Source organism: Anolis sagrei, chromosome 4 (assembly GCF_037176765.1).
Source record: "Anolis sagrei isolate rAnoSag1 chromosome 4, rAnoSag1.mat, whole genome shotgun sequence".
NCBI classification, from domain to species: domain Eukaryota; kingdom Metazoa; phylum Chordata; class Lepidosauria; order Squamata; family Dactyloidae; genus Anolis; species Anolis sagrei.
In genome coordinates this window covers 181,479,157-181,490,853 of record NC_090024.1, presented here as the reverse complement: position 1 = coordinate 181,490,853, position 11,697 = coordinate 181,479,157, and the positions used below count along the sequence as shown (strand labels likewise).

Sequence of the window (11,697 nt, the reverse complement as noted above, 5' to 3'; positions counted from 1 at the left end):
TTAGTCATCATGTTTGCTTTCAGTGGAAGCCACTTGGCCCAAACTGCTATATAACTGCTGAGCCCCGGAGGTGAGAGAAAACTATTCCACAAGAATTCTTTATTGTCACATGTTCCAGAACTACACACAAGTGAAACTGTTCATTAGAGGTATGGTTCATAAAAGATGTGTCTGTTTGATCAGAGTTGGAATGGAACTGATAGGAATTTGGGGGATGGGAGAGACAAGGTAGTTCTGTGAATAAAAGAGGACGCGAAGGTCGTCCTTTCAGTTTAAGGGCTGAATTCAGTTTCAAGGTTTTGGGGGACTATATTCCAGTGGTAGGTGGGGCCAAATGCAAAAGGGTATGATTGAAAGACCATTTACTGCCAGGGACAATATTAGGAGGGGCATTTCCATATTTTAGAACAGGAAAGTGCCTTTACAAAACCTAGGAAACTGCCAAAGGTTGTTAGAAGTGTGGTCATTTGGGAAAATCCAGAGGCCCACAATCTTACCAATACAAGAAAGGGAATAAATCTGAATTACGGACTGGGATTGGTTATTTATGTAGTTAGAGGGGGCTGACTTGGGTTGGGTGATGCATGAACTCATTGGGACCTTTCAGTAAGATCAGAAGCTTAAAAGGTTTGCAAGAGAATTGTCTGAGAAGTGGCTTGGTGTGTGAAGGAATCCAAGCCTAGTGTCCAGCTGTAGCCCGGCATCCCCGTAACCGCTCACATTTGGCTAAACGGTTTCCTTCCCAGTAGCCAGCATCTTGGCCATCATGACAACGGCATCGGGTGCAAGGCCCCACCCAGATACTCTCTCCAGCAGGAATAACCCGGCGCTGGCTCCCATCCACATAGCAATTGGGACCTGTGAAAACAGGATGGTATATTAAGATGCTTTAGTATGTGCTTCCCAAACTTCTGGAAATCCACAAGTGTCTCCCCACGGCTGACCCTCAGTCCTGTGCACCCCACTGCCTAAGCTAACTCACCTGGTCTATGTTAGCAGATTAGCACATCATCAGTACTGTTTTTTCATTGGATCAGGAGGACATGTTATATACAAAGTCTCTCCCCTTAAAGCAGGGGGCACAACCAACTTTTTGCCAAATCATTGAAAATGGAAAGGTTTGCTGGTTCTCCTAAGTAGGGATTGATCTATCTTCCACTCCCATTGGGACAAGTGTCCCTCAGTGAATCAAACAGACAAGGATATCCCCATGGACTCTATTACTTATTTGATAGGCAGGACCTCTTTTTCTCACCGTCTTTGCAGGTTGGGCAGCATTGACCCTCCTCATAGAGGGGATTGACGCAAGGTGGAGGGGCACAGTCTGCTACTAGGCAGCGGGCAATGCCATCTAGGTCACAGGTACACTGCTCACACTCTGAGGGCTGCAATAGACAAAGATTGGTCAGAATGATGAAGTAGTTTTCACTGCTGGTGGCTTTCAATTTTTTTGGACAACAACCAGACTCCCTCAGCTAGAATCTTTTGAGGTATTCCAGAAGTGAAATTGCAAAAGGCGGATTTTCCACATTCTGTTCTGCATACAAAGACACGTTAAACAATACCCAGGAGTGACTATGCCTGTGTAGTGTTTTGCGCTATACATGTTCACACAAATTTGTACAATGATTATTCCACATTTTACAGAAGAGAACACTATGTAATCACTATGAACCATGTATTTTTCCTTTGTAACTTGGAAAAAGACATGGGTCTGCAAGCAAGTGAAATGTAACGACATCTAGCTGTGATCACAAGTTTCCCTACCTGCACCTGTGCTGTAAAGGTGAGTCAATTCAAGGTGTATCTTTTTCTATAATGCCCAAGGCCCCTACTACACTGCCGTATAATCCAGAATATCAAGGCAGATAGTCCACATTTTCTTCTTTGAACTGGAATATTTGAGTTTACACTGCCAGATAATCCAGTTCAAAGCAGATAATGTGGGTTTTATACAGCTGTGTGGAAGACTGAATAATAGGCTTGTGCACAGATTTGTTTTGTACGTTTCCCTTCGGCTTGTTCAGATGCCCTTAATGGCAATGGCTCTGCTACCATTTTTTTTAACCGAAAAGGATCATGCGGCTGCTCATTGTGGCTACCTCAGATCTATTTGGGATCATGCAGCACGCGGAGCAATTCCCATGTACTCGCACAGGATTTCCCTGTGAGCCCTGCCTGTTGGGCCAATCAGAATAGAAGAAAGCCATGATGTGTCTTACACAAGCTGTGTCTATTTAATGGGGCTAACGTCTCCATTGCTCTAGCGTGCTTCAGTCCGATTGCATTGACACAGCTTTGACTTTAGGCTTGCCTCACTGAATCTAATTTTTTTTAAAATTTCCTAGATTGTTTTCTTGATTTTTTATTTAGTGACTGGGAGTTGGAAAATATCCATGGCATGGCATTTGGGGACTTCTGGGTGGGCGTGCTTTTAAGGTGGTTCTGAGCTTTGAGTCAGCCTTTAGCCTTTACTGAAGCCTTTAGCTTCTCTCTCCTCCTCTATTTCAGAAAGTACTTTTAAAATATTGTTGTTATTAATAATTTTAAGAATTCCAGCAAACAGCAAAACAATTCTCGGAAAAACCTACCTACCTAAACCTATCATCAATGCCTAATAATTTATTTCCTTTGCAATCTCATCACAAGTTATCTCTGTTATTTTATTATATTTCTCTGTGTTCTCTCCCTTCTTAATTTCATTTAATAATAATTTGCCCATTGCCTATAATAATAAAACTATTGGGCTTTTCCAAGCCAACAGAACCCATTGTCTCATTCCAACTCCAATCTCCATCAGGACATAAAAGATCTTGTTATTATTTGTACTACTCATAAGAATAAGTGTGGCCATTTCCATCCTGATAGCCCTGAAATGTCAGGAAAGGGAGCCTGTGAAGCCCCCCCCAATTTCCGCCAATAGGCTGGATCTTGCTGCATTTTTCAGCTGCAGACTGAAAACTGCTTTTCGGATGCCCACCTGTTTTCAAGAGATGTTCAAAAATGGGCCCGCTGAAATTCAGGTAGCAGAAACAGATCGTGGTTCAGCTGAAGTGCACAACCCTACTGAATAGTTCTTGCATTACAGAATAAATGGTCATGACAGTACTAAGATGATACCATTAGAGGGTGCTGTCAATTGACTGGTTGATTCTATTGAGGAAAGAGCATATGTTCTGATCACTGTATTCATGTTACCCTGCCCACTCTACAAATAAAACATTTGTTGTTGGGACAAGATCTCAGATATTCTTGTAGCTTATCACTGGAAACACTAGGTGATAAGTTTTCCAAGTAAGGTCTATCAGGGCTCCCAGTAAGCTAAAAAGGTCCACATTTCTGTGGAGCAAACCAAGAATCAAGAATCCCAGACCAAACTATTGAAATATCCAGCAAAGGATGTTAACATCTCAATCTGCCACTCAGTGCTACAAGCAGAGCTTGAGTCCAATATTGTCCATTCCAAACTACTATTAATAAAGAGAAATAGAGTAGATACCAGGGCCATGTAGTAGCTTCCAACAGTATTGAATCCTATTCTGTAGTCTCTTTTTCTTCCTGCTGGCTGGTATCTTTGCCCTATAAGGAAATGTCTTGCTGAGTGAAATCCCTATCTTTAGAAAGCAATTGAAGGATTGTCTGCATTCCCTCTTTGGGTAATGAGAAAATTGGGGATTTTTCAAACTGATATGAACAAGTTCATATTTTAAAAACTTTTAAAACAAATATTTTAAAAACGTTATTTAACAAATTATTACATATCTCTATGAAAAAGGTCACCATGATGTTTTATTAGAATCTCAAAGCTACAAACGTGCATATATAGTATACCAAACTGTATTCAAATGCTGTGCAGTAGAAAAGACAAACAATCTGTAGAGCAAATCACGCTTGAACTCTCCCTAGAAGCATAATGACTAAACAGAGGCTTTCATATTTTCTGTGTATCATAAAACAATGCAACATACCAGAAAAAACCCTACACTGCTTTGTAAAGTAGATACTAGGAAAGAAGGAAAATCACATTACAGGTAGATTGATTCAGTAAAGGATGCTATAGCTCTGCGTTGGCAAGTTGTGAGCAGACCTGTTGGTGCCTTGGGTTCTTGGAGGTTTAATTTGTTGGGTTACTTTAAGTCAGCAAATAACAATACTGCATACATACATAGTGTATCTAAACTGTATAGAAATTAGACATTTCCTTTTCTAATGTGTCCCTTTCCCATTTTTTTAGGAAGGATTTTTCTAAGGTAATTAACTAGTCCAGTTGTAGTGTAATCTCTTCCATATTTAGTTAGCAATAAGTCCAGCTGAATTTAATGGGATTTAGCATGTGTAGCTCTAACCAGTTTTCCTTAGACTTTGAACCCCCCCCCCCCCCATTTCTCTCAATTCTGAATCCTGTTGCCAGTTGCTGCAAAGATAGAGTATTCTAGTTCTAGGCATGGCTCTACTGAGTGGTTATATCTCTTATCTCAAAGGTCAAGGGTCCAGGTCAGCTCAATTTGGTCATCTTTGGTGAAGAATGAGTGAGAAGAATTACTAGGGAATGTGAGTGGAGAATGGGAAGCATTACTTTTAAGGCAAGTTAAGACCTCAGCTGTTCATTCCAAAAGTCTGTATCGTTCCAGGGAATTTGAGCATAGATAAATCAGCTAATAGATGGGAGCTGCCAAAGGATAGTTTTCACCAAAGAATACCACACAATAAATGTTTAGTACATTTGGTCATCTAAATGAGGGCTTTAACTTTTTTCCACTAAAGGCCCCTTCCTACCCTAGAAATCTTCATGGCTCTGGGTATATAAGTATATAAAATAGGTATAAAACCCAGATATTTACTGACAATAAATCACAATTTGCAAGGCCTGCTAAGCAGGCTGATTATTCTTTTTATGAAGTACAGCTGAAGCGTTTTTTTGCAGTCCACTGTAAACCTGCAGGTTGTTGCTGATAGATTCATGTAAATCTCTAGGTGGCATTCAGAAACCTTTTATTGTTACAAAAATTTCCACAACCCAACATTGAGCTAAGGGGATCCCATTTGGAGTTGGGAACCACAGTTCAAGAAGCAGTGATCTAGATAACACAAGCCAAGAAAATCAAACTTTTTGTAATAATCAGAAATAAGAGTAGCACAGTTACTTTAAATCAATTTTATGCTGATTTTTAAATACTCTTTTATTTTTTTCATCACGTCAATTTTTAAAAATATGACAAATGGTATATTACAGTGGACTACTGTAAAGTCTGCACATTTCACATGTTCGAGTAACACAAGCCAATTGAATAATTAATTGAATAATTAATGAAAATGCATTTACGCATTGATAAAAATTAGATTCTATTGATATCAGTGTGTAAATGCATTCATTCTTTAATTAGCCTAATCACAAAAAACTACACGTGATAGAGGGGAAAAAATAAGCAGATCTGAATTCAACACAAAAAAACCCTATAAGAATGATTTAAAATCCTATCTGATGAAAAATACTTATTAGTGTGTGTGTAATAATAGACAATTCATCTGAAATGAAGTCCTCTGTTCATTCTTTGGCTAGTGGCATGGATTTAATCTTTATTAATCGAAGCTCACATACTTTTTGCAAATGAGATCATGCTTGGGATACATAACAAAAATGTCATCATGCAGTATGTCAGACCCCTGAAACCCACCTTCAAAGCCAGGCATCCACAATGAGTGATGGGGTTCTGTCATGCTGGTGACCTACCTTTTTGCATTTGGCCCCAGCTACCACTAAGGCAGTGGTTCTCAACCTGTGGGTCCCCAGATGTTTTGGCCTTTAACTCCCAGAAATCCGAATAGCTGGTAAACTGGCTGGGATTTCTGTGAGTTGTAGACCAAAACACCTGGGGACCCACAGGTTGAGAACCACTGCTAAGGGATGATGTATCCAGCCACCTCCTGATGTTGAACTGTGTGATAAACTGAAGCAGCAGCCCCAATGAGGTCCTGCCATAGCTCTTTGTTGCATGTAGCATGGTTTGCTGGTGGAAGGGGATGAGCTCATCATTCTTCAGCACTCTGCTCATCAGCACCTCAGAATACCTTTGCTTGGCCCAGTTGTCTAGCTTTAAAGTATGGCTTAGGGACATAGTAGCCATAGCAATGGTGGCATGGTTGAAAACGTGGATACAAAACAGTTATGCAGTCTTAAGCCTAGCTTATGATGGTGCAAGTGCTTAAAAGAGTTTGTTCACAGATCCACTTTTCCCACAAGTGTGCAGACTTTCAGTCTCTCACCTTCCAATCTTACTCCTTGAGAATAGGACAGATGAAATACCACAGTCTTTGACACTTCACTGTCCAGCTCAGTTATGTCATAAATTGTTAGGACTGAGACTCAGTTCCTAAAATACATTACATGTAACTTTAGCAGCAATATATAATGATCAGAACAAAGGTGCTGAAGTGGTCAATGTCAAACCTTAAAAAAAACAGATCAAAATTAGCTTCTATTACTAATAATATTTCCCCTTAGGAGTTGTTAAAAGAGGTTTTGCATTATGAGCTTGCCAACATCACAAGAGTTTTTTTTAATTGAGTATTTATGTATTTATTTATTTATTTTCCCTATTTATATCCCTCCTTTCTCTACCCTGAAGGGAACTCAAGGCGGCTTTACATATAGGCAACTATTCAATGCCTTTGACAACATACAGTTAAAATACATTTAAGTTAAAATTTAAAATTAAAATGAATGCACATTAGAACATATAAAATCATTGCATAAACTATTAAAATCATGCCATCCACAATTGTAATCTGGGGCCATTCCAACAAGCATGCACATATTCTGTAGCTGTCATTGCACTATAGTTAATCTCCAAAGGCTCAATCCTAAAGCCAGGTTTTCACTTTCCTTCTGAAGGTCAGGGGGGAGGGGGCTGTTCTAATATCACTGGGGACAGAGTTCCACAGCTGAGGGGCCACCACTGAGAAGGCCCTGTCTCTCATTCCCTTCAGTCGCGCCTGTGAAAGAGGTGCGACCTAGAGCAGGGCCTTCCCAGATGATCTTAATCTCCAAGGTGGTTCATAGATATGTTCGGACAGGTAAGCTGGGCAGGAACCATTTCAGGCTTTGAATTGTGCTCAGTAGCAGACTGACAGCCAGTGGAACTCACGTAGCAGGGGGGTTGTATGCTCCCTGTAAGCCACTCCGGTGAGAAATCTGGCTGCCGCTCATTGGACCATTTGGAGCTTCCAAACAGTCTCCAAAGGCAACCCACGTAGAGTGCATTGCAGTAGTCTATTTACACACTTCTGGAACAAACATAAAAAAACTACCTTTTGGACTCCAACTCAAAAACCTCTGGGCACCATAGCCATACTGACTGGGGGCTTCTGGGAGTTGTAAAAAAAGTTTTCCCAGCTCTGTAGAAGTTTTTTTTAATGTTATGCATTAAGCTTTCTTTGGCTTTGGCTAAATATGGAAGAAACTTTCAAAGCTAAAGTAGGGAGTGGAGACAGCCTGGGTTCCTGCTTAAAAAAACCCCAAAACTCTCCCATCTTAGGTCTTCCTTTCCAGATCAAGATTCAAAAGACAAGTGATACCGTGATGAATACTCCAAAATGTGCGAGCAAGTCCTGAATCTGCAACAGACTTGAGCAGGAATGTTGATGACAGGAGAGAATCATAGAGTTGGAACAGACAGCAAAGTCCAGTCCATCCCTCTGCCATGCACTAACACAATCAAACACTCCTGACAGATGGCCATCCTGCTTAAAAACATCCAGAGGAAGAAGATCCCACCATACCAAGAGGTAGCATATGGCCCTCAATAATCTTTTTCTAATACTATGTAACATTATATTGTTTAGGTCAGGCCTGGGCAAACTTTGACCCTCCTCCAGGTGTTTTGGACCTCAACTCCCACAATTCCTAACAGTCTACTGGCTGGGTTGCTGTGAGTTTTCTGGGCTATATGGCCTTGTTCCAGAAGCATTATCTCCTGAGGTTTTGCCCACATCTGTGGCAGGCAACTTCAGAGGTTGTGAGGTCTGTTGGAAACTAGGCAAGTGAGGTTTATATATCTATGGAAGGTCCAGGGCGAGAGAAGGAACTCTTGTCTGCTTGAGGCAAGTGTGAATGTTGCATCTGGTCACCTTTAATGGCCTCATAGCTTCAAAGCCAGGCTGATTTCTGTCTAGGGGATCCTTTGGTGGGAGGAGTTAGCTGATCCCGATTTATTCTTGCCTGCAGCCCCTTCCCCTTTAGTGTTGCTCTTTATTTACTGTCCTGATTTTAGAGTTTTTTAAGAAAACAAATATTGGTAGCCAGATTTTGTTCATTTTCATGGTTTCCTCCTTTCTGTTGAAATTGTCCACATGCTTGTGGATTTCAATGCATATTATTTGAGAACACAGAAATGCTGGACCACTCTAACAACTACCGTGATAGAGGGTTATTGTAGGTTTTTCGGGTAGTCTGTCATGGTAAATGTATTTCAAAGGCTTTCATGGCCGGAAATGGTACATCACTGGATACCACTTTCATGGTACATCAGAGGTTGTGAGGCCAGACCTCACAACTTCTGAGGATGCCTGCCATAAATGCAGGTGAAATGTCAGGGGACAATGCTTCTAGAACATGGCCATACAGCCCGAAAAACCTACAACAACCCAGTGATGTACCATGAAAGTGGTATCCAGTGATGTACCATTTCTGGCCATGAAAGCCTTTGAAATACATTTACCATGACAGACTACACAGAGAAGCCATTGAAATCCACAAGCATGTGGACAATTTAACAGAAAGGAGGAAACCATTAAAATGAACAAAATGAACAAAAACTCATCCTTGAAGTGACTGACTTGACTTTGAAGGAGCTGGGGATGGTGCTGGCCGACAGGAAGCTCTGGCGTGGGCTGGTCCATGAGGTCACAAAGAGTAGGAAGCGACTGAACAAATAAACAACAACACAAACAAAAACTCTAAAATCATAACAATAAATAAAGAACAACACTAAAAAACAGGGGAAATCCAGACAAGAAACAATCGGGGACAGATAATCACCTCTCAAAAAAGGATTCCCCCAGGCAGTAAGAAGCCACACCTTGAAACTGCTAGGCCATTAAATGCTAATCAAGTTAGCCAATTGAAAAACTCACACCTACCTCCAACAGACAAAGAATTCTTTCTCTCACCCCGGACATTCCACAAACCCAACTCTCCTAGTTTCCAACAGACCTCATAACCTCTGAGGAGGCTGCCATAGATGCAGGTGAAACGTCAGGAGAGAATGCTTCTGGAACAGGGCCATACAGCCTGAAAACTTACAAGAACCCAGGCCATGAAACCCTTCGACAACACAGTCTACTGGCTGTTAAGAATGGTAGGAGTTGAAGTCCAAGACACCTGGAGGAGGGCCGAAGTTTGCCTTCAGTGGAAGTCAATGAAGTGACCAGTGAAGTGTGAGAAGAGGTGGTGGATGGTGAGCGTGCCAACTCCCCCTCTGAAGGTCCTGTGTTGGCCCCTTGGTGGAGGCGCCTCACCTGGAAGTGCTGTCCCAGCTCGTACACCTGCCCGCGGTGCTCGCAGCCCACCCTCTCGCAGCGTGGGCAGCAGTCGCTGGGGTAGTGGCTGACGTGAATGCAGGCGGGCGGGAGGGCGGCGCAGTCGGTGCGGGCGCAGGCCGGCCCTTCGGCGGTGCACTCGCACTGGGTGCAGTGGTCCCGGTCCAGGAAGTACCACTCGCCCACGTAGTAGAGGCTCCCGTTGGCCTCGCACGGCTGGACGGGCCCCGACAGCGCCAGGACGGGCAGCAGGCTGGCCAGCAGCAGCGCCAGCCCGGGAGCTCCCAAAGCAAAGGGCATCCTCGCCCAGCTCCAAAGCCTGGCTGCTGCTGCTGCTGCGGAAAGGGGCGCCGAGGAAGGGCAAGGGGCCATCGAGCTGGCTCCAGCCGGAGGGTCCCGCCTTTATAAGCAGCAGCAGATGGCCAGGGAGCCCAGGCCGGCCTTTGTGCCGCTGCTGCTTCGCCTCCTCCTCCTCCTCCTCCTTCCCGCCCCTTCGTGAAACCCGAGCCCCTTGGAGGGGACCCACAGGCAGCCCCCTCCCGAAATGGGGCTGGACGCGGGGAGGGCCTGGGGCCAAGGCGTGGCTCCCGGCAACAAAACCCTCGCAGAGAGGATGCCCACCGCCCTTGCATGCAGGCACTCGGACACCACTTTTAACTACTCGGCTTCAATGCTGTAGTTTTACAACGCCTCTTCTAGCGCTCTCTGGCAAATTAGGCTGGGGCATCACCACATTCTCAGGATTCCTCAGCACTCAGCAGCTCAAGTGTGCCAAGCTGCATTCATTCTACCATGTAAAAATAATGCATTGGGTTGTTGTAGGTTTTTCGGGCTATATGGCCATGGTCTAGAGGCATTCTCTCCTGACGTTTCGCCTGCATCTATGGCAAGCATCCTCAGAGGATCTGATCCTCTGAGGATGCTTGCCATAGATGCAGGCGAAACGTCAGGAGAGAATGCCTCTAGACCATGGCCATATAGCCCGAAAAACCTACAACAACCCAGTGATTCCGGCCATGAAAACCTTCGACAATACAAATAATGCATTCTTTGGAAAAGTCACACTCTCTCAGCCTCAGAGGCAGATTAAAAGCATAAACCCCACTTGCCTAGTTTCCAACAGACCTCATAACCTCAGGCAGGAAGCAGCCAGTCTTTGAAGCTGCAAGCCATTCAATGCTAATCAACGTGGCCAATTGCAACATTCACACTTGCCTCAAACAGACAAGAGTTCTTTCTCTCGCCCTGAACCTTCCACAGATATATAAACCCCACTTGCTTAGTTTCCAACAGACCTCACAACCTCTGAGGATGCCTGCCATAGATGTGGGCGAAATGTCAGGAGAGAATGCTTCTGGAACATGACCACACAGTCTGAAAAACTCACAACTCAGGGCAGTTGTGAATAACATATAACTTAGTTACAATTTCCAATTTCCTCCATATGTGGTAACTTTTGGGACATCCTGTGAGGGTGTATGTGTGTTGTGTGTATCTTCTTCTTCTTCTTCTTCTATAAATAAAAATGTAATGTTCGTTTGTGGGATTAATATAACTCAAAAACCACTAGATGAATTGACACCAAATTTGGACACAAGACACCTACTAACCCCAGGAGTGACCATCACTAAAAAATTGATTTTGTCATTTGGGAGTTAACCTACAATCAAAGAGCATTCTGAACTCCACTAATGATGGAATTGAACCAAACGTGGCACACAGGACTCCCATGACGAACAGAAAACACTAGAAGGGTTTGGTGGGCATTGACCTTGAGTTTGGGAGTTGTAGTTCACCTACATCCAGAGAGCACTTTGGACTCTAACAATGATGGATCTGGACCAAACTGGGCACGAATATTCCATATGTCCAAATATGAACACAGATGGAGTTGGGGGGGGGGGGTGGACCTTGAAAATTGGGAGTTGTACTTACCTATAATCAAAGAGCATTCTGAACCCCACCAACAACAGAATTGAGAGAACTTCCCACGCAGAACCCCATGACCAACAGAAAATACTTAAGGCCATCCACTCCAACTCTCTTCACCAGGGCAAGAAAACGTAATCAAAGCTCTCCCGACAAAGAGCCATCCAGCCATAGATATAGATATATATGAATCACACATACAACGATATAGTATCATAGATTTGAAAGGGA

General features: G+C 43.2%; 1 protein-coding gene across 1 annotated transcript; it reads right to left on the bottom strand.

Moving 5' to 3' along the window:
* Window positions 1–71: 71 nt before the first annotated feature.
* On the bottom strand, window positions 72–10,082 carry LOC132773828 (von Willebrand factor C domain-containing protein 2-like). The gene is made up of 3 exons (XM_060773353.2): window positions 9,517–10,082; window positions 1,256–1,385; window positions 72–858 (listed from the first exon to the last, which is right to left on the bottom strand). Exons 1-3 carry the CDS (start codon window positions 9,907–9,909, stop codon window positions 680–682), a joined length of 702 nt encoding a protein of 233 aa, XP_060629336.2. The 5' UTR covers window positions 9,910–10,082; the 3' UTR covers window positions 72–679.
* Window positions 10,083–11,697: the final 1,615 nt, after the last annotated feature.